The 24,481-nt window shown below is 33.5% G+C and overlaps 1 protein-coding gene across 8 annotated transcripts in view; it reads right to left on the reverse strand.

Annotated features, from left to right (window-relative positions):
• The window catches only part of LOC145280080 (rho GTPase-activating protein 18-like), a 312,700-nt gene that overhangs the window by 41,978 nt on the left and 246,241 nt on the right, over nt 1-24,481 (reverse strand). For all 8 annotated transcript variants that reach the window (XM_080131781.1, XM_080131785.1, XM_080131780.1 and 5 more), the window contains 2 exons: nt 19,303-19,329; nt 12,075-12,237 (listed from right to left, as the gene is read on the reverse strand). In XM_080131781.1, coding sequence (XP_079987907.1) covers nt 12,075-12,237; nt 19,303-19,329 — 190 coding nt within the window. The remainder of the gene's footprint in view (nt 1-12,074; nt 12,238-19,302; nt 19,330-24,481) is intronic.

Genomic DNA, 24,481 nt, shown 5'->3' on the forward strand with positions numbered 1-24,481 from the left:
CATTGAAGAAGTTCAGTAGGCTCCCAGGCTAAGTTTTAAACTTTGATTCTGTATTGTTAGTAGTTTGTTTTTGTAGGATTTGTAAGTAGAGCTGTATATGGCACAACCATAATCCAGTTTGGATCTGATATGTGAGCGATATATTTTGAGCATTGTAGCTTGATCTGCTCCCCAGTCTAGTTTTGATACTATTTTTAAGATATTTATTGCTTTTAAGCATTTTTGTTTTAATTTGTTAATGTGCTCCTTGAAATTTAGTTTATTATCAAAAATGATCCCTAGAAATTTAGTGTGTTGTACTACTGGTATTAGTTGTCCATCTAGTTTGAGCTGTGGGTCAAGGTGGTATTTTCGTTTCCTACAAAAGTGGATACATGTAGTTTTGCTTTGGGACATTTTGAATCCATTTTGGTTAACCCAAAGATCTATTTTGTTAAGGCAATGTTGCATTTGTCTTTCGATAGTTGCCATATTTGGTGATGAGCAAGTTATTGAAAAGTCATCAACAAATAGTGTTTTTTCAAATCCCATGTTAACATTTTTGATCATACCATTGATTTTAATTAGAAAAAGGGTGGCAGATAGTGGTACCCCTGTTTCTTGTGTGTATTGATTTGAGGTTGTATTTCCTAAACATACTTTAAATGTTCTGTGGGATAGGAATTCTTGGATAAATTTTGCTAGGTTTCCTCTGATTCCCATATTATAAATATCTTTCAAGATTCCGTATCTCCACGTCGTGTCATACGCCTTTTCGATATCAAAAAAGATTGAGACCACGTGATGGTTTCTTATTAGACCGTTACGGATATATGTTTCTAGCCGAATAAGTTGGTCATTAGTACCTTGATTTTGTCTAAATCCACTTTGGTGTGTAGAGATAAGATTATATTTTTCTAAATGCCACATTAGTCTTGCATTGACCATCCTTTCTGTTGTTTTGCATATACAGCTTGTTAGGGCGATAGGACGATAATTGATAGGGTTGGAGTGATCTTTTTCTGTTTTAGGAATTGAGATGATAGTGGATTCGAGCCAGTGTTTTGGGAAATTGTTAGTCCACCATATGTTAATTATCTGTAAGAGAATGTTGAGAGATGTGTCTGGCATGTGTTTTAGAAATTGATAGTGGATGTCGTATGGACCGGTAGCTGTATCTTTACTTTTATGAATTGCATTTTTTAGTTCTGTTATAGTGAAAGAGGTGTTATAGTATTCTTTGTTATTGGATGTGAAATTGAGTTTTTCTTTTTCTGCGTTGTTTTTATATTTTTGAAATTTGATGAGTTTTGGCTGAATTCATTTGCGATTATGTTTGCTATTTCTTTTTTGTCTATAGTTTGTCTACCATTTGGTGTACTTATATAATTTATTGGTGTTCCAAGTTTTTTTCCAGTTATTTTTCTTATTATTTCCCATGTTTTTTTGATGGCGTGTTGTTGTTCAATTTGGAAATATACTTTTACCAGGTTTCTTTTTTGCTTTTTTTTTTATAATATAGCGCGCTTTTGCTCGTGCTTGTAGGTTGGGTTTTGTAGGATGTTGTTTGAAGTGTTTTAATATTTGTTGGCTGTTGCTTCTTTACATTCTATTGTGAACCATGGCGTTGATTTTGGGTGTGGTTTAGTGGAAGATTTTAGGATTGTCTTGATTGTTATTTTGTTTCGTGTATTGATGAAAGCTAACATAAGATCTGGTTTGCTAACTATTTCTTAATTAATTAGGTTTATGCAAAGTTTGCTAAATTCAGTCCAGTTAGCTTTATAAATTTGCCATTTTGGTTTTGTTTCTTCTGTTGTAGGTTCTTGGGTTTTGAGAAAAATTGGGAAGTGATCACTGCCGCACTGGTCGTTATGTACCTCTCATTGGAAGTCCATAAATATTGTGGGGGAGCATAGTGTTAGGTCAATAGCTGATGTCGTTCCTGTGCCTGGGTGAAGGTATGTGTGTGTTTTGTCGTTAAATATAGTTACTTCGGGTGATTCCAGTAATGATTCAATGATTTTCCCATTTTGATTAATATTCTCACTTCCCCACATTTTGTTATGGGCGTTGAAGTCCCCCATTAATATAAAAGGTATGGGGAGTTGTGTTATCAGATCTTCAATTTCGATTTTATTTAGTTTATGTTTAGGTGGAATGTATATTGAACAAATAGTTGTTGGTCGGTAGAGTGTAGCTTTAATTGCTATTGTTTGAAGGTTTGTTTGGAGTTGTAATTTTATATGTGGTATCTGTTTTTTTATTATAATTGAAGTGCCACCTGTTGGTCGATTATCTGCTTGTGATCTGTTTGTTTGATTGTAGATGTGGTATCCTTTGAAGTTGATGGTGTCCGTTTCTTTTAGAAGAGTTTCCTGTAGGCTGATTATGCTGGGGTCATATTGTGCTATTATGTTTGATTTCTTTGTAGTTTGGTTTTATACCTCTACAGTTCCACTGTATGATGTTTTTATTCATTTCCATAAGTAATTTTTTTTTTCTTTTTTTTTTTCTGTTTGGTTTTTATATCTAGTATTCTATTGATTTGTTGTGTTTTGTGTGGTTTTTGTTTTGTGTTTACTTGAACTGCTTGGTTCCTCAGTCTCCATTTTCTCTTCCTGATCAGTTCTGTTTTTGGAGCTAGATTTTTTCCTCTGACTCAATTTCAATCAATTCAAATTTGTTTTCATTTTCGATTAATATTATCTGTTTTTTGTTTGTTTTGGTTTTTGGAAAGAGGATTTGTGTTTTCCCGTTCTGTTTCCATCTTTCCAGATATTGTGTGTTTATCTTCTGCTTTTGTCCTTGTTCGTGATTTGGATCTTTCACGGTTTATTTGTGGTTTTTGTAGTTCGGGTTCTTTTTTGCTCTTTGGGACTTGTTTTAGATCATTTGGCTGAGTTTTAAAAGATACTGATATTTGTTTCTTGTTTTCGTTTTGGTTAGTTTTTAAAGTTTAAATTAGATTTTTGAGTTCGGAGATTAGTTTAAGTAGGTCTTGGTTTTGGGTTGAAATTTTTGTAATTTCTGCGTAAGTGTTTATTTTTTCTCGAGAGCTTGCTATTTTCCTTGCTTCAGGAAAGGATACGTTTTGTTTGTATTTTATCTCGGCTATTTCTTTTTCTTTTTTGTAGATTTTGCATATTTTAGAGTATGCTGGGTGTTTTTCTTAGCAATTTGGGCATTTTGTTTCGTTGGGGCATTCACTTTCAGTGTGGTTAGGTTCTTTTAAGCCACATTTTCCACATATTTTCTGTCCTTTGCATGTTTCTCTTCTATGTCCATATTTATGACACTTATAACATCTCAGAGGGGCTGGTATATATTGTTCTACTTTTTCTATTGTATATCCGATTTTTATTTCTTTGGGAATTTTTGGTGTACTGAAAGTTAGTATGTAGGTTTTTGTAGGTATGGTTTGACCATTCCTTTTTATGTTTATTCAAACATGATCGATTACTCCCTGTTTTCTTAGGGCATTTTCTATTTCTTCTGCTGTAGCCAAGGTTAATTCATGGCTTTTTATAACACCTTTTGATGTGTTTAGTCTTTCATGAGCATAACTTTTGCATTTATAGATATGGAATTTTTCCATCTCTAAGATGTTTTTTGCGTCTTTATAGTTGTTGACTGTGACAAGTAGATTGCCATTTTTCATTTTTTTTGCTGTTTTTGGGTTGCTGTTTTGAGACAGAATTTTTTCGATTAAGAATGGAGACAGATCGCTGATCTTTTTTTCCTTCTAAGGTTTTGACTCCTATGAATCTTGGATATTTTTCTTTATCAATTATTTCATAGTTATATTCTTGCTCACTGTCTAAGCTGGTTACGTCAGAGTGGGTTCTTTTCGATTTTGTAGTATTTTTTTGATTTCTGGGTTTTTTGTTTGAGTTTATTATATCCATAGAAGTTTGTTTAGATTTTCATCTCTTTTGCTCCCCACCCTCCTCGGAGCTCGAAATTGGGAGATGTTAGGGGGGAAACCCATTCGCCCTTTAATCCCAGGGATACAAAAATGGTATACTCAATTGATTGAGTTTGTTCCATCATTTCCTGTTTCCTCCTTTAGTTTCTTCTTTCCCAGTTTGATAGAAACATTGGTTAGGGAGCAGTTGTGTGGTTTTTGTCTCATCAATTGATTGGCCCTTGCCATCGCCTTCTAACACTTACCTGGTTTGTCTGTTTGTAGTAATGATATGTATTATCTTTGGATTAAATTTGTTTTTTTATTTAATTTTTTTTTTTTTAAATGTTATAATTGACGTTTTCAGTGTAAGTGTTAGGGCTTGACATGACTAGCCGATTGATCGGATCGGGCCTCTCCGACCGCCCGTCTAGCCTAGTACAAGGCCAAAGTAGAGTGTTGCAACAGATACCTTTATTTTCCCTAGGCATCGGTTGCTCAGCCACCAGAATCCTTTTCCTAGGCAGCATGGGTTGCCACCCACGGCCAACAGGTAGCCCCATTGAGGGACTTTTACCCTCTGCAGGGGGCAGTTGGCGTATTCTAATGCCCCGCCAACAGGGTCAACCGGGAAGTAGGGAAGGAAAAAGGAAGGAGGGGGGGGGGAAAGGGGCTGTTGTTTTTATTTTGTTTTTGTAGAAAATAATTAAGTTTTACAAAAGAGAATAGAAAACAAAAACAGAAATCGATGTAGGTGCATTTCGTCTCAGGAAGCCAATAGGCAGCCTGATCTGGTAGCACCAGGGATTTTTGTTGAAATTAAAAGCATGCTGAGACTTTTAACAAAACACTCCTCTATATTGTGAATTGGACTAGATCAGAGGTCTCCAAACTACAGCTTGCAGACCAAATCCGGCCTTCAAAAGTCCATAATTCAACCAGCTTTTATGGAAAATGTAAAAATATTCAGGAAAAATTTAAAAAATGCAAATGTGTAAAAATAGTGTTTTTTTGTTTTTTTTTTCTCAGAAAATGGGTAAAAGTATAAGGTTTTGGAGAACCAGTTTCACTAAAAACAAAGTTAATGGACAAAACAGTATAAAACATGTCTAGGTCTGTTTTTTTTTGTTTTAAGTCCATGGAGCTCTAAAATGTCAGCAATGGCCCCCATGCCCCCATTTAAAAACTTTGGAGACTCCCTGGACTAGATAATCCATTCATGGGCATAAATTAGAGGTTTTAATTGACTGGCCCAATGTGAAATAATAGAATATACAATGATCTGTGATTGTTTGGCCAATTATAAATGGTTACTTTGAATAAAGATTTTCTCTAGAAAAAAAAAAAAAAAAAAAAATGAACAAAGTGAAAGCAGGAAAATAAAAAGAGTAACAATGAAGTCTTTCCAAATCAGCCTCCTCTCCAGAGCTAAGCATTTTTTTAAATTTAATGTTGAGATTCAAAAATTTCCTGACAATGAGCTTTATTAATTTCAGACAAAAAAAAGTGTAGTTCTTTTATATATGAATTATAAAGTTTTCCTCCTTTTCATAAAAAAACTAAATACATTTTTTAATTTATGTATAATTAAAAATGGACGGCTAACTGATAAAGATATTCTTGATGTTCGCGTTATAATAGCTGATCAAAAGAAATCTCTTCCTTTGAACAAAAAGTAAAAAACAATGACACTTGAAACTATGTGTCATCTTGTTTTTTATGACTCACAATTGATATTGATTGTAATGAATACTTGTGATGTAAAAGTATGTTAATTGACTTCTCTTACTCTCATAGCCGAGAAAAAAAAAATCTTAACCAATCATTCTGTCAAAAGCAAACAGTATGAGTAATAAAGTGTTATATTAATAAATTGATGCATCAACAATGCAAGAAAAGTAAAATATTAAAAATCAGAAAAATTGAAGTATTAAGACAGAAAGAAAAACAGATGCTTAAATAAACAGATTATGAAAAAATTAGTAAAGCAAAGTCCCATGTTATTTCTATATAACCTATATTATAAGCAGGAGGAGTCAGAATAAACTGGAAAAACAAAATATTTTTAGTTCAAATAAAATTTATTACTATTTAGGTAATACATCAATACATGTACAAATGCTTTGATTACTAGGTTTCTTCTGACACACCCTTTAATAATGCATATAAATAACTTTCATAACGCCATTCAAAAATGACTCCCCCCTTTCATAAAGCCATTCATAAATGACCACCCTTTTCGTAATGCCATTCATAAATGACCCCCCCCTTTCGTAACGCCATTCATAAATGACCCCCCCCTTTCGTAACGCCATTCATAAATGACCCCCCCCCTTTCGTAACGCCATTCATAAATGACCCCCCCCCTTTCGTAACGCCATTCATAAATGAACCCCCCCTTTCGTAACGCCATTCATAAATGAACCCCCCCTTTCGTAACGCCATTCATAAATGAACCCCCCTTTCATAACGCCATTCATAAATGACCCCTTTTTTATAAGATTACTAAACTACCTCTGACCCGTTGGTAGCTAGCTATGGAATAGTGAGTATACAGAATTAGTGTATAAACACGCAAAAACTGAATGCCTGCGCGCGCAAAAACATGGCGACCAGTAAAAATATGGAATACATTAGATAAAGGTCTTAATATTGGATAAAGGCCTTAGATTAAATGAAAAATCATTTACATAAGAGGGGTGTAATCCATTGAAAAAAAGAAAAAAAAAAAAAAATTGAAAGCAGACAAAAAGAAAAAAAAAATACAGGGAGAGAGTGTGCATTGTACATGGCCACCCCCCTTTTTTTTTTTTTGTGTTAACCTTAAAAATATTTTTTTTTGTGTTAACAACCTTAAAAATATTGGGAAATAAGGTAATATTTAACGGTGAGACCTTTTCAAAACAAATCTTAAAAAAAAAAAAAAAAAAAAAAAAAAATTTTTTCTTAAATCCAATCCCCCACACGTTTTAAAGTTTTTCTACATATTTTTAAAATGTTTGGAACTTATGACACCCTACCCCGTTCCCTCTTTTTGCTCCCCGCCCCACCTCTACCAAACTTGAAAACAATGGTAACGATTACACGTCTCATTTATCGCTACCTGGCCAAGAAGGGAGTGTTCATTTTACACTAAATTTATATAGGAAAGTGATCCCCCACCCTAAAATGTTAATTTTTTATCATTTTATTAATATTATCTTTAAAGGCCGTTGAAACGTACAAGCCAAAAAAAGTTTTTCATTTTTTTTAGGACATAAACCATTTTAAAATATGTAAATTGATCAAGTAGTTTTGTTTTGCTTTTTTTTTTTACATTAGAAAAATACTTTTTTTATTGTTTGAAAATGATTCCAACTTGCAATGAAAATACAATCAGAATAATCCTTTTAAAAAATTGGGATGCTAAAACCGTACATGCTATAATCAAAAGTATTCGTGAACGATATTTGTTAAAGAAAAAATTCTAATTATATTGTTAACTATTAAAAATAAAAAGTTTATATAGTTTTAAATTATAAAGTTTTATTTACATCGTTAAAAAAAAAAAAAGAAAAAAGTTCTGTATATATTGTTTAAAATAAACAGTGTTTATCTTTGTAAAACATTATTTATATTGTTTATTTTTGAAAAAGAATTTCTGCTTATTTAAAACTATTAACTTCTGAAATATCGATATTGTTTCATTTGCATAGTATCATAACGATGATTAGGGAAATTTGGTTCCTTTAGGGATCGAGAGTATTTAACACTCAATTTCCCAATTTTTTTTGTTATTTGTAATGCAAACGAATTTTTAAAGAAATATTTATAAAAATAGATGTTATGTGTTAACAGTTAAGTATTTTCTTTATATCAACATGATTTCAATGACTGGGCAAGGTGATTTGAGCAATTTTGTTGCTTTTAAACTTAATTACAAAATATATAAAAGACATATTGTAAACATTTTTTTGTTTTATTTGAAAAACGATTCCAACTTGCCATGCAAAATACACAAAATTTGTAAAATGCTGATGTAAAAAAAAAAAGCATTAGCGATTTACATATTTTTCTTATCTGCATATTTTAACCACGAAAAAGTTGTTAATTAAAAAAAAAAAGAAGTTTTAATGGTTTTGTTTTTATTTCTTTACACATGCGCATGGTAAACTGGAACCAGAAACATGGTTTCAATGCCCAAGCAAGAGGATTTGAGTTTTATAATATAATAATAGATGAAAATGATAAATAACTCATAAGATCATACTATTGCAGATATTGATGGTGTGAGATTCGAAGAAAGCAAACTTATGGACGTGCCACTGAACCAGAGACGAATTCCTGGCAAAAGTGCATTGAGAATGGTGGTGACTATGTAGAAAAATAAACTCTGGAGCACAAAAGGTTGTTCGTTTTAATTGTACCTACCCCCATCTTTGTAGGTCTCCAACGCTTTGTGATGAACACAAAAAAAAAATAGGAGGCTTTCTTTTGGAATAACTCTTGTATATATCTGATTTTGATGAAATATATAAGACACTAATTTTCAAACATTTTAGTTTCTTTTATCTATATTAGGGGGTGAAACAGAAGAGATCAATAAAAACAAACTAATATGGTAACGTGAGCATAGTGAAAAAGTAGTGATTCTCATTCAATTCCAAACAACATCGTGCTGTCCTGCTAGTTATACCTACCCAAGAATCATTTTCTTTTTTATTACATTTCTTTTTTTTTTTTTTTATTACATTTCTTTTTTTTTATAACTATACCTTTTCAAAAAAAAATGTAATTCTGAAAAATAGGATTTGGAATGTTTAATTTAATGATTATCGTATCGTTTGGTCATTAAATTATTAACAAATCAAACTATAAAAAATATAATTTTGTTAAACTAATGTTTTAACATTTATTTATAAAATCATTGGATATCAATCGCTTACAAAACTTCAAAGATTAACGCATGAGAATTTACTAAAATTTTTAAAGAAAAAATAATTTAATCTCTACATTATGTAGACAAGAAAAACACATATGAACTTGTCTGTTCTATTAGTACAAACTAGCGGAACCTGTGGAAATTCCACAGCGGACTCTTTCACATGTAATATATTGACGTTGGCATTCTGTTCAGCGTAAATGGAGATGCTTTGATATTATTGTAGCTCTTTTGTTAAAACTGCAAAGGTATTTATCTAAGCTAGTAAGGACACCCAGCATAACCCAGTGGTAAAATATGCTTAGATATATTTTAATTTATGCAGATTTCATATTAATTTTCTATTGATTCTTATAGATTATAAAGTTGTGATTTAAAATATATATATATATATATATATATATATATATATATATATATATATATCCATACGACTTGGGTGTATCAGCTTGAATCGAAATCGAAACCAAAACCTTTGAAGAAAAAAAAAATAAGTAAATAAATATATATCTCAGAATCCTGAGATGAATAGGAACACAGGTTCGCTTACACTAATAGAAATCCCAACAAGCTTAAGAAAAATAGACCAATAAGACAAAAGAAATCCATATGGTTCAATCCACCATACAGCTTGAACATAAAAACTAACATACCCAAGTTATTTTTTAAAATAGTGGAAAACTTTTAAATACCCATATAAGTACACTACATTATTAAACAAAGCTCCATTATACTCAACGATGCCTAACTTAGCACAGAATCATATACTCCAATAATAGTAAAATAATTAAAGCTCAGACCCCTCCCCCAATTACAACCACAAGAAATAAATGTAACTGCCAGAATAAAGTTCTGCCCACTAAATAACGACTGCATAGATAAAGACATATACTCTTGTGAGGTAACAATTCTTCACGCATGAAACCTACCCTCAAGACATAACCAATGACGCCAACCTTACTATTCCAAATTCACTAAATCATACGGATACTTTATATAACCCACAAAAAAAAACAAAAAAAAAAACTTGTAATACCCCCCTAAACAATTCACAACAAACTCTCCAATATACATCTGACTTTTCTCCTGTAAATAACTCCATCCAGAACTACCCTATTCTAAATACTTTAAATACCAAGCCAGATAATAACCTAAATACACATTTAAATAATGAAACTAAAACTAACTTATAATTACAACTTCTACATTAATAAAATTAAGAATCTCAAATAACTTGCATTCCTTCAAAAGCAAAAATACATGGAATAAAAAAAAACATTTCTATAATTACCTTAATTAAAAACTTGATTAAAAATGTTCCTTAAATAACCCCTTTTACAACATCAAATAACCCGAATACCATTGATGTGAATAATTTTGATCTGGTCAAACTATTTTCTGGAAGAAAGTAAATCGAATTACATTTTAGTGTTCTTTCTTAACATGCTGCAATAACCCACAAAACTCGGCAAACTAATATCAAATACTAATTATGAAAAAGAAGACTATCGACGAAAAAGGGTAAGTAACTCTGTATTGACGAATACAATTACTTCCTTATATAATATGGAATCCATATCAAAATAATTCTGATCCGGTCAAAGTATTTTCTGTAAGGAATTAATACTTGCCTCATAGTTCTATTGGCACAGTCGATTATTTTACAACATTTAATAGTTCTATTGTTACAGATAATTATTTTACAACATTTTATAGTTCTATTGGTACATTTAATTATTTTACAACATTTAATAGTTCTAGTATTACAGATAATTATTTTACAACATTTAATAGTTCTAGTGGTACAGTTAATTATTTTACAACATTTTATAGTTCTATTGGTACATTTAATTATTTTACAACATTTTATAGTTTTATTGGTACATTTAATTATTTTACAACATTTTATAGTTCTATTGGTACATTTAATTATTTTACAACATTTTATAGTTCTATTGGTACATTTAATTATTTTACAACATTTTATAGTTCTATTGGTACATTTAATTATTTTACAACATTTTATAGTTCTATTGGTACATTTAATTATTTTACAACATTTTATAGTTTTATTGGTACATTTAATTATTTTACAACATTTTATAGTTCTATTGGTACATTTAATTATTTTACAACATTTAATAGTTCTATTGATACATTTAATTATTTTACAACATTTTATAGTTCTATTGGTACATTTAATTATTTTACAACATTTAATGTTTAAGGAAAACCTTTATGTGAGATACATAAAATTTAATAAGTTACAAAAATTGGATAAGAGAGGTTTACCTTTTGTGTCCAAGAAATAGGTGATATTGATTAAATCCAATTCTTTGACTTTATTTCCACTTTATTGTCGGACTATTTTTAACAGATTGCCAGCATGTGTCATTATTTTCAATTGTTGTTTACCAAAATAATATTTTTTTGTTCAAACCAAATATCAGTTTATTTTTGTTCTGTATTTTTACATGGTTTTCCAACCCCTGTTCCAATACTACAATGTTGCATCCTTGTACTTGTTTTACAAGTATAGGGTGACCCCCGAAAAAAACAAAACAAAACTGAGGACAGTCAATTGTTTTTCTGAGCATTTTACAGTCAATGGAGAAAAAAAGGCCAAAGACCCCAGTGTTTTGATGCAAAGTTTTGAATACAATAAACTAGTTATGACCAAAGTTTCATTTCATTCAAACAAAATACTAAGAAACGGGGCCTAATTAGAGTTGGGGCCCCGTTTTTTTTTTTGGGGGGGGATCACCCTGTACTTTAATGGAATGTGCTCAGATTAATTTACTGCACTTGTGCTCCCTCAACGTAAATATCTCCCCCGACCAACCACACAATTAGCAAAATTCCACCCCTTCACTCTAGAAATCTGCAAATGCTGGAGGACTTTCTACTCTAATAGTTTTTTTCTTCTAAGCGCTTGCCCAGTTTTCCCAACTGTAACAACCAGCAGAAATTTAAATGTAATATGAACTGCACAACTCCCCACTTAGCATATCCCTATAAATTTATCCCCTTACCTTTTAGTGGAAATCTTTTGGGTTAATATATAAAAAGAGTTTGTAAGGAACATTAAATAAACATGCATTATGTTCGAATAAAGAGAAAAAAAAAACACCACCAATATCAAAAAGGGTCATTGGCTGAAATGTATTACACATCCAAAAACAAAAATATCATGCGGTTTCTAGATATTGAAAATTCTTGTTGATAAACAAAAAATAGGAAGATACAAGAATCAATGAGAAAACTCACCTCTAGAAGGTTTTTTGCCTTTTCTTGAAGTATATGGAATGTTATAACGGTCAAATAACATGGACAATTCTATAACAGCCAAACATCTTAAACGGGAAATATCTGATTTGCTTAAATCACCCAGCTTCACATAGCCTTCTTCTCGAGGTTCTAGATAAAAATTCTGAAAGAAAAAAAAAAAAAAAAAAAAAATTAAAATACATTCAAATGGAAAATAAACAGCAAGTTCTGGATTGGAATCTACACTTAAGTAATTTTAAAAATTATAATTATCAATTTAAATCACTAAAATTAGCAGGACTGCTGTTGCCCATTATCTCCAACTATGACAATAACAAGCAAAACAGAAACTGTAGAACATATAAAAAAATGAATTAAAAAAAGTTAAAAACTGATGGAAAATAAAAATCTTTTTATGCTACAAATTATTGTAAAAATAATTGTAGAAAAATTATTTTTATTCACCTTAAACAAGGCACATTGCTGCCGAGACTTAAGGGGCTACTGAAAATTCGAGGTCATATTTATAGGGAATTTCTAAGTGGAGGATTATGTAGCAAGATGTTTGTTTACTTTACATTTAAATTTCTGCATGTGGTACAATCAGAGAGACAGAAAGCAGAGAGGGAATTCAAAAGGCAAACAGTTTGGGGGGAACAAAAAAAAGACTGCAAAAAGCTTTTCGGCATCTGGGAACCTCTACAGTGAAGGGATGAGATTTAGCTGATTATCTGGTTAGTTGAGAATATTTATGTTGAAGGAAGCACTCAGCATGTCTGTTGGAGCATATTTGATTAAAGTTTGTGCAAAACAAACACAGCGATACAATATCGTGATGATGAGACAAGAACTGAAACTTGATAATGTAGGACCTATTAAATTAGAATTTTTTTTTTTTTGTCCCTCCCCCCTGGATCCTATACAAGAGGGAGAAACTAGTGGTTGGAGCAAGAGCACAGATGTGGTAACAATGCTCTATGCAAGGACTCCTATTTTTTGTATGCAACTCATTTATGAAGGTATTTCGAAAAGAGGGGAATATCACTTTAATTTATATTAAGTTGGTGCAAGAATTTTTTTTTTTTTTTTTTTTTTTTTTTAACTTGAAATGACATTTTTGCACCAACCTAATATTTTAATTGATGCAGATTCCATATATTATAGAATCAATTCTCTATTGAATATTATATTGTACCTAATATATACTAGTGATTTCGAAAGTAAAAAAAAAAAATGATTTTGGTGCCATCAGCTAGATTGAAACCAAAACATTAAGCATTCCAGCCACATCTCCTACCAATGCAGCTATAGAGGTATAGCAAAGAAAGATATTTTAAACAACTTTGAGAAATTAATTGAATTTGGGCCTGCGCAGAAAGTAAAGATATGTCGTCAAGTTGAAATGAATATTTTGCTTTTAACTTACCGACATATTCCTGTACACATTATTCATCCATCCAAACAAAGATTTTACTCGTTATAAACCATCCTTGGTGTATGATTACTATTTCTTGTTAATTGCAGTGTCATGTAACCTGTAGCTTAATAGATCATCAGTTAAATATTTACACAGACAGACACATATACATCTATTTTATTTATTTGTACAGGTCTGGTTGAATATCAGCACTAAGCTCTGCACGATTTTTTTTTGTCCATTTTTTTCAATATGGTGAGCTAACTTTCTCATGTTTTCCTCAGGAGAGTAGAAATATTTACCAAACGTACTAATGTTTTCAACCCACATGGGCTGTCTTCAGGTACTGTGGTATAGCTAGTGTTCATTGGTGACTTAGCTGATCAGATAATGTGCCTATAAACATTTGAGTATGCTGTCCCCACCCCCAACTTTGGTTTGGTGGTTGATGTTAGTTTTTTTTTGCTCAAAAGGGCAATGCCTCGAGGATAGGCAGACGTAAGCTGCAATATGAGATTGCAAGGATGGTCATGTTTTCTGTAAGGAGTTTTCTAAATTCTTATGTGTAGTTAAGTGTTGCTAGATTGCACTTATAGGAGAAGACATGTGGCATAGGTCATGCCGATATATACCTTTTCTTTGGAGACATTTTCCAAATGGGCATTTGTTTTATTTATAATAACACAAATGCTACCTCACACATCTGCAGGTGTAATTCCAATGGGAGATACAGATTATTCAGGTTGGTAGGCTTCAGGCAACAAGTGATCAAATGGTGTTGTTCAATGCTGAGCCTAATTTATTGGTATGTATTCATCTCTTCAGAACAGTATCTACCTAATCATCATCATGATGCAGTTCATCAGTCTTGACGATGACTAGCCGGGCCTCAGTGCTTTATCCCTTGGTGTTGGCATAGTCGCACTCCATTACCACAGTACTTTCCACCTTGGCTCCAAACATGCTTTCAGTTTAGGTGCAGTATCTGTTGCACATCAGATAGACATCCTCTGAACCTCCAATGCTCATGTCCAGTGGAGCGAACCCGCAACGACTGGCAGCAGAGGAGGCCGCAGCTTCTGGCCGAACATAATCTCAGTGAGGTAAACAGTCGCCCTATTGTGGCTGCTACTACGCCTTTTCTTTCTGGCTAAGGTTCCATAGCCTTTTAAGGAAAACTGCAAGGCAACAGTAGGATTTGAAGTCAGAGTTCTCATCTCTTAACCTTTTGCTGTGATAAAGCCTACAAGGCAGTGGTATTTGATTTTGGGGTTGGTTTCTTTAGTCTTCGCCCAACGAAGAGTACCCATAAGACAGTGGGGTAGGGGTTGGTAGTGTGCCAGGGCATGTCCATACATCAGTGGGCCATAGCACACTACCTCTGGGATCCCCTACTACTCCGAAATCTCCTACAAGTTTAGCCTGGAGCCGCAAGGCACCTAGTTACTGTGTGTGGCCAACGTGGAGGCACTGTAGGAGTCTTAATGATGGAGAGGCTATGTACTGGCAGGGAAGACATGCATAGCTGCTCCCTTTTCACCACGAGGTTAGCCAGCGGTGTTAGCTGGAAGCGAGAAGGCATGCAAGCATGAACTTAACACTAACTTATACCTAACACACATCCCTCTGCCAGATTAAGAATCCAAATGCACACACCTATACAATATATGAATAGTGGTGGTGGTTTGGTTGTTTTATGGCATATCAATCCTTTTTCCCAAATCCAGTAATTTTAAATATTTTTATGCTTCAAGTTTTTATATCTTCAAATATTTATTCATGGTGTTTGGTTTGGTTGTTTTGTAGCATACCAACGCCTTTTGGGTTGTTTAATGCTGATTCTAGTTACTTTGAATAAGGTTTTTATGCTTCAAGTTCTTTATATATGTGTTGATCCATGCCTCTGTTTAGTCTCAAGAGACAATGGATACTCCCTGTAAGGGTAGCCGCGCATATAATTGTGAGGCAAGGGTTACGCAATCCCTCAACCATACTTCTCCTGAATCAGCACTGCTTGAGTCTAGTACCAAGAGAACTCCAGGATGACTTGAAACAATGCGATAAATGGAGAGCACATACGGCACCTGGTATTTCCAAATAGTCACAGGCTCAAAATCAATTAACTTTGGTGATCTATTTTGAACCAACGTGTCAACATGATTATACGTGATTATATATGTACATGTTTATTGATATTTAGTTTGGTTGTTTATGCTTTACAGTGTAAACAACCCTTTTCAAGTTATTTAATGCCAAATCCGATAATTTTGGTAAAAGTTTTGTTTCAAGTTCTTTATATCTTCAAATAATTTATTCATGGTGTTTGTTTTGGTTGATTTTGTAGAGAATAATCGTTTTAGGTTTTGGCTTTGCAGAACATGATTGAGTTTTGCAAAGGAAAAGGGAAAACAATAACATCAATGTTTGGTGCATTTTAGTTCTGGATTGGTTGGTTGGTTGTTTTATGGCATATCAACCCTTTTCGGGTTATTTAATGCCGAATCCAAAGATTTTGAAGAAAATTTTTTTAATAGAATATATTTGTTGTTTTCAAGTCGGTTTCTATTTAACCCATCGTTGGGACCCTAACAGGTACTACCACTCCGGGTCAGAGTGGACCTGGGAGCAATGGTAATTAAAGGGTGGCTCCACTCTCCCCAAAGCCCACAAGCTGGGGCCTCACCACTGGATATAGTTTAAGGTCATATCCAGGACCCCCATTGAGGGACTTTTACCCTCTGCAGGGGGACAATCAGTGTATTTTAATGCCCCACCGACAGGGCCATTTAGTTCTGGAAGACAGTATCTTCAGACGGCCTGATCTGATAGCAACAGAGGAATAATGAAGACAGGCAGATAGTGATGTCGTATAGAAAAAAAAGGGGGTTAGGGTTATATAAGCTGGAAGAAACAAAGCTAGATAAGTGTGTACTAAAATGTATTGACAAATATATAGAATTAAGAACTAAATCTGTCTTTCTCTATTTTGATAAGTATACATTTCAATAAACCGATATTTCATTTTGCATGAAATGATATAAAAGTTTTGATCTTGGTTATTCTCGTCTGTTTTTGAAAAGATAAATTATCTCGAAATGAAGTTCATTTGAACTCTTGTCACAATCAACTGCCATGGCATGAAACTAATGAAACAATATGGAGGTCAAAAAGAATATCAAAATATGGAAGATAGAGAAGGCGAGTGAAAAAAAAAAAAAAAAAAGTGTGACTAACTATATGAACAAATGTCATCAACATTAAATGTTTACATATATTTGTGTTTAGAACTTGATAAAATATATTTATTTGTGACTAGAAACAAAATAACCTGTATATTAACATGGATGCACCTTTGGTACGAAGACAAGGAAGTGGGGGGGTAAGAAAAAATTTTGAATGAGAAAAGAGTGAGAAAATGAGGAAACAATTTTTAAAAAGGGATTAAAAAAAAAAAAAAAAAAATTTTTTTAAATACTATTCTAAGCTTTTATTTTTTTTATAGCTGACATTTTAATGTTGAACAATAAATTCTTTTAAAAACAATTAAAGTGAATAAATACATCATTAACAAAAAATATACAGTAGAACCCTGGGATACAATAGCTCCGGGATACATATTTTTTCTTTAGTTTATGATGTGGAATACAATGTTTTTTCTGGCCCCTGGTTATGATATTTACCTCACCTTATGGTGTTATTTATAATGTTATGTGCATTATATATTGTACTGTATTTTATTATTAATTTTTAATATGTACTGCATAATATTTTGTTTAGTCCCCACCATACAGCGATTTCACTTTATGATCCCAACCCCAGAATGAATTAAAGCCGTATCCTGGAGGACTACTGTATTAAAATATAAATTATGCAATTACTGTAATGTTGACAAATTTTGCTTATTCCTATTGCTAAGTTAAGTTGACTAAGAGACTTAAAAAAAAAAAAAAAAAAAAAAAAAAAAAAAAAAATTTGTGGGGGTGCATGAATTTTAAGTAATGTTATGTAATTTACTCAAGTTCAAAGGAAAAATCCTGGTTGGTTGGTTGGTTGTTTTTGTTTTACGGCATATCAACCCTTTTCGGGTTATTTAATGCCGAATCCAAAGATTTTGAACAAAAATTTTTTAATAGAATATATTTGTTGTTTTCACGTCGGTTTCTATTTAACCCATAGTTGGGACCCTAACAGATACTACCACTCCGGGTCAGAGTGGACCTGGGAGCAATGGTAATTAAAGGGCGGCTCCACACTCCCTCAAAGCGCACAACCTGGGGCCTCACCACTGGATATAGTTTAAGGTCATATCCAGGACCCCCATTGAGGGACTTTTACCCTCTGCAGGGGGGCAGTCGGCGTATTCTAATGCTCCACCGACAGGGCCAGGAAAAATCCTGGGCCAGCAAGGGATCATACTCTCATCCCTGGCACAGTCTGCTCTAGCAATTTGGCAAAAATCGGCTGCTTCTTATTTAAAAAGAAAAACACAATTTTGAGTAAACAGCAGAGAACTTGCATCCACGAAGGCTCAAAGGATTTATGTGGAAATCCATTTTTTATAGATTACAAAACTGCAGAAGTCCGCTAAACAGCAAAGATTTCACATCAGTGTTCCCAGATTGGCATTTTGCTATTTCTATAAAAAGGCACCTGTCATCACTCATCTTCCACAAGGTAAATAAAATCCTATTTTTAATATTTTTTTTCATTTAGTAAAATGACACAAGTGCAACTAGTACTTTATATGAGTTAAAGACTAAACTACTAGCAGGCCGCCCGGTCATAAGATATGCTTAAATATGATATTTTAATTCATGCAGATTACGTATTTAGTATTATAGAGAATTCTCTATCGATCATTATATTAAACCTAATTTATAGTAGTAGATCAAAACTAAAAAGTATGTGTATGTGATTATACCAGTATGCTGCCCGGCATTGCCCAGTCATAAGATACGCTTAAATATGATATTTTAATTCATGCAGATTAAATATTTATTATTATAGAGAATTCTCTATCGAGCATTATACTGAACATAATATATAGTAGTGAGAGCCAGACTAAAAATATATATATATGACTTGAGTGTCAAAACATACAACTTCCCACCCTCATTCCTTAGCCTTTGAACCATGCCTATATATATATATATATATATATATATATAAAGATTAGTGTTGGGACGATTAATCAGAATCAAGAATCTGAACTTTTGGAGTATCGAAATCGAAAAAAATTTATGCTTATTTTCCAATGCCACAAACAATTCTTTTAATTGCTAAAAACAAAATCTCTCACCATTGATAGTAAGGATAAAATAATATTTATTGATTCTAAACTAATAGTAAAACTAAACTTTATAGGTCATCCTCCCCAAGTGAATTTTTATGTTTGAGAAAATATCTGCACATTTAGCACGCATTTTTTTTTTTACAGCACCAAGAAAAAATAATTACTCTATAGTTAAATATTTATAAATTTATAAAGCAATTTATAAAGAATCAGAATCGGTAATTGTATTGGAATCGGGAATATAGTACAAAATCAATAATTGCATCGGAATGGGGAAAAATATTGGAATCGTCCCATCACTAATACATATTCACCTGTCATCCCTTTTTTAAAAGATGGAACCACTCGACCAGCAAAGACAAGATTCAAGCAAGGGTGCAAGACCCAGAGCGTTTTATAGTTATATAGATTTAGTGCAAATAATAAAAAAATAAAAATTGGTGAAACATACAATTCACAATATGCTCTAATAAGAGGTCAAAAGAAAATAGAATCACAAATTAAATAAAATAACTTACAGGAAGTTCATTGTGAGACGATACACCCTGAAAAATATAATTAAAGCATATATTTAAATTCATGAAAAGGAAACCATATACAAGATTAAATTTTACAGTTAAAGAAAATATAATCATGTTACATGCATAAAAGATTGACAATTCTCATAAATTTCTGCTTAAAGATTTTTTTCAAGAGACATTTTATTAACAAAAATTTTCTTGGCTGTATATGAGATGCCAAAGACAGGCATGCCCTATTGATGGTCATTCCTACAAAGAGAGGATACATAAGACTTTCTGCAACCAATGAGATACGCAGAGTGTAGGTAGCGGATATGAACTCAATACAACCACAGGAGTGAAGGTAACGTGGACAAAATTTTGGGAACTGTTTCCTCTGATAACATTGCGAGCTGTTCCACACTACATCTAGGTTAAGTTGTATAGCAATTGTGTCAGAAGCATCATGTTGTAAGGCTGGTTGGTTGGTCATTTTTGTTTTACGGCATATCGACCCTTTTCAGGTTATTTAATGCTAAATCCAGTGATTTTGAAGAAAAAGTTTTTGATAAAATATATTTGGGTTTTTTTCAAATCAATTTCTATTTAATTCAAAAAATTTTTTTTTATTAAATTTTCACCTCAAACAAGACACTTTGCCACTTTGATATAGGGGGCTACTATCAGGGACATAAGCTACAGGGGTATTATGTCGGGAGTTGGCAGTAAGATGTCGGTTCACGTTACACTTGAACTTCTGCAGGTCAGTACAGTTGGGGAAGCAGGGACCCGGAAGGGAATTCCAAAGTCTAGCAGTTCTGGGGAAGAAACTACTGAAGTAGAAGGCTCTCTTACATCTAGGGATCTCTACTGTGAAGGGGTGGGATTTAGCTGCTTATCAGGTTTGCTGGGGGTATTTACGTTGAGGGGGTACAAGTGCTTGCAGTTCATCAGAGCATTCAATGTTAAAGTACTTGTAGAACAGGCAGAGGAATGCAACATTTCGTCAATGAAACAAAGGCTGAAGCTTAGGACCTATCAGGTTGGAGACTCTTTTGAACCTTGTCTAGGAGTGAGAGACTAGAAGCAGATGCACCAACCCAACTGGGAGCAATGGCAATTAAGGGGTGGCTCCACACTTCCCAAAGCCCGCAAGCTGGGGCCTCATCATCGGATATAGTTTAAGGTCATATCCAGGAGCTGTTGTATGCCATCCTTGTCACTGTACCTTTGATTTGTCTAAGCTATTCCTAACTAGTGTTCTCAGTCACCATAATACCAAATTCACACCAGTGGTCTCCCTATTTAAGATTTCCAGATAAAGTCTTATTAATATATACATACACATGTGTATATATCTATAAAAATGAGAATGTGTGCGTGAGGACAACTCTCAAGCTATATACTCAACAAATTTTTGATCTACAGACTTGGAATTTGGTATGTAGGGTATTCAGACACGTGGAAAACTTTAATCGGTTTTCATCCCCCCCCCCCCAAACTGCTAAGGAGTCAAAACGGAAAAAATTGGTACCGGGCATCAGAGTTTTATCTGTCAACTGTTTCATGACTGCGTATGTGCGAATCGTTCACAAGACAGCTTCCCTATGTTAAGAATAAGTAGGCTTGAAAACACTTTAAAAGATCATGACAAGCTGGCCTAATGATCATTGTACTTGACATTGTGTTTAGGTTTTAGTTTCAATCTCAGCTAGTGTTTTCTTTTTGTTTTTGCTTTTTTACTTACAAAAAGTGAATTGTTTAGAAAAAAACAATACTCACATGGACATAGCTCGGCTTCTTACCATTTTTAAAATTTTTTTTTTTAATTTCATTTTTTTTAAAGCGGAATTTTACATTACGTTTAATACTGGGCAATGTGGGGAACATATATAATCTATGTAAAAAAAATAAAATTTTATAAAAGCAGTTTTTATTTGGTAGAAAATTTCATTGGTATGGGGTGGGAAAAAAAAAAAAAAAAAAAAGAACACTGTTAGTAAAGCCCTCTCAACTCTTTCTAGATGGTAGACCGTCCACTGTTTTCTGGCTTGATTAGGGCCCAAATCAAGCAGGTTGATCTGCAATGTGAAATCAGATCAAACCCAACACATTAAGTTGGATTTGCTGAAAGCACAAAATTTATCCAGCACAGATGTCATCCTGAGGACAATTTAGTTAAGCTGCTACAGTTATGCAGAACGTTCGCACTCAGAAGCATAGAGATCATGAATCGCAGGAAGGTTTACCAGCCGAGGAAAACTTTGAAACAAACGATTATGCAAAACCAAATATTTATGTTGTGTTTTTGCACCATAGTTGCTTTTATGGTTGTGTTTTTACACCATAGTTGCTTTTATGGTTGGTGCTCAGCTGAACTCCAATCTAAGTGTGCTGCTAGATCTTAGGAGTTATACTATTTGAAAACACCTGTAACGACAATGCCTCGACTACACCTGTAACGAAAATTTTAAAGCACTATGGTATTGTGTTGGTTGAGAGAATTAGCTCCCAGACGGTTTGGACATGTGTTGAGGGCTGACAACGATACCATCAGATTTAAATTTGAGGTCATCAGGAAACGACCAAGAGGAATGAAGACACTCTGCACAATAGTAATTGTCTGTATTTTTGAGATGAGGTGTTTTCATTGATTGAGATTGTCGGACTGACTTCCTCATCTTGTTTGTTAACGTCACAACGTTTCGCCCGTTTTGCCCTCCGGCCTTCATCAGGTGTTTTGTATCTAACTGGGGAACCGTTTGTTAGGAGTCTCGAACCCAACCCTTTATTATTATTATTACGGGGGTACCGTGTTCGGACTCCAGCTAGGCTCTGGGACATAGTTGCTGATTCTCTGTTTTGAATGTTACTTTTTCACTGCCTTCGTTCAGGATTGAACTCGGCACCTTTGGGTAACTGTAAACTTTGATACAACGTATAGGACCACTCGGCCATATGTCCAAGCAACATATGGCCGAGTGGTCCTATACGTTGTATCAAAGTTTACAGTTACCCAAAGGTGCCGAGTTCAATCCTGAACGAAGGCAGTGAAAAAGTAACATTCAAAACAGAGAATCAGCAACTATGTCCCAGAGCCTAGCTGGAGTCCGAACACGGTACCCCCGTAATAATAATAATAATAAAGGGTTGGGTTCGAGACTCCTAACAAACGGTTCCCCAATTCGATACAAAACACCTGATGAAGGCCGGAGGGCAAAATGGCCGAAACGTTGTGACGTTAACAAACAAGATGAGGAAGTCAGTCCGACAATCTCAACTCTGCACAATGTCTGAAAATAACTTCCACCCGGGCCAAGCCCATAAAAACAAAGATCACTTGTTGCAAACCTCACTGTAGTTCAATGAAAGAAAAAAATTTGAAATTTTATAAATAAAATTAATAAATAATACTCATCTCAATGAATTCCAATTAAAAATAACTTTATTTAAAAAACACAAAAACAAACTGCACTGTCAACAATGTGATTATATTTTTATATTTTTTTTATATTAAAAAAAAGAATGGTGCTTATGCACTTATGTTACCGTGCTATTTTCTAAATAGTATTTTTAAGTTAAATTAAGCAGTTTATGATTGAGTACTGCTACCACATCTAGGCAGGAGCTGCTAAAAACAGCCTATCCTGCCTTGACAAAATAGACTTCGTGGCTTAGTGGGGAATGCCCTTTTCTTTTCCCTGCAACCTCTCTCCCACTGAAGAAACGTTGCGAGCCTGTTGTTTTATCGTTACTTCCATGGCAAGTGCTCGTCTGTGCTCCAATTTCTGGTTCCCCCTCGCCAATCTCTCACGATAAACACAGGTCTGGCTGGGGCCACTGTCAGTGATTTTCCCCATTCTTTGTCTGTGCCTAGATCAAGACATGGATTCCATGAACAAGGCTTCTTTTTTAGAAGTGCACACCTGTGGAACTCTCTTCCGTTTGCCTGTTTCCCACCTGACTACAACTTGGATGTCTTCAAGTCCAACATAAACAAATTCCTGATGATCCCCCCCCCTTAAGACACTTTATCAAATCTCCAATACTAACGATTACTATGATACTGTCCCATTGCTCACTGTACACGCAATAACCCTTATCCTTGAGTGGCTTCCGGGCCTTGATAAGTGGTGACAACCTTGTAAAAAAAAAAAAAAAAAAAAAAAATGTAAAAAAAGGGCTTATCAAATCCAAAGAAATGGACAGAAGTTTTGTTTTCATTCATTTTTGATTATATGACACGTTCAGGGGACAAACAACGTTAATGCTAAAAGTGGAAATTGAGATTTTTGCCGCAAAACAAAATATTAAGGTGAATCTAATCACAAAAAATCATTGCTGAATTCAAAGTGAATTCAATGTGAAAATAAGTGTTTGAATATTTGATATACATCTGTTGAAATGTGGATACTTAAGTCAATAGGTTTTCTTTAAATTCTCTACCTAATTATGTTCTATTTGTTTTGATTTTTCCAGACTTGCAAGTCAATGAGCACTAACATCATTGCTGTTAATTAAAGTAAAACATCTAAAAAATTTGATTTTGTAAGCTCCTTTCAAATATGACTGGAAGAAAAAGAAAGGTTGACTTGACTAGTGGAAAAGAGAAACAGCAAAACAAAAGCGAAATAGTGGAGAAGAACATGTCAGTATTCATATTATTTGGATTCATTGGACTACTGTTCTCATTTGGAGTGTGATTTTCACAATGTTTCATAACCTCCGACCTTATTCAGGTGTATCTTGTTGAACTCTGGAATCTTTCTGTCGAACTTGGGAATTTGGATGGAATTTTGAGCGGAAGCATTTATTTACTTCACAGGGGAAGCATACTCTTGTTCCATCAGCCATGATTGGATAGAGGTCATAAGTAATTCGCAATTATATTTTCTGATGAATCCAATACGAATAACCAATCCTCATCTAAAAAAATTCAGAAGCATCAACATGTTAGTAGTTCTTCGAAATGCAGTGTAGGAAAGCACAGACTTGGAGAACCATATTCTGGCAAGAAGAAAGGTTTCATAAAAATAGGCGACCAGAAAAGTTACATTAATATTCAAATTATTCTGGAAAATAGGAAATTACAAGCAAAATCATTGTGCTCCAAAAATTTAACCTTTTTTTTTTGTGAAAAGTATCAAGTGGCGCGCTTACACTGTTCTTCCATCGAACGCGTCATATACACTTTTAT

This window comes from Euprymna scolopes, chromosome 7, assembly GCF_053919585.1.
Source record: "Euprymna scolopes isolate OS-2025 chromosome 7, ASM5391958v1, whole genome shotgun sequence".
NCBI classification, from domain to species: domain Eukaryota; kingdom Metazoa; phylum Mollusca; class Cephalopoda; order Sepiida; family Sepiolidae; genus Euprymna; species Euprymna scolopes.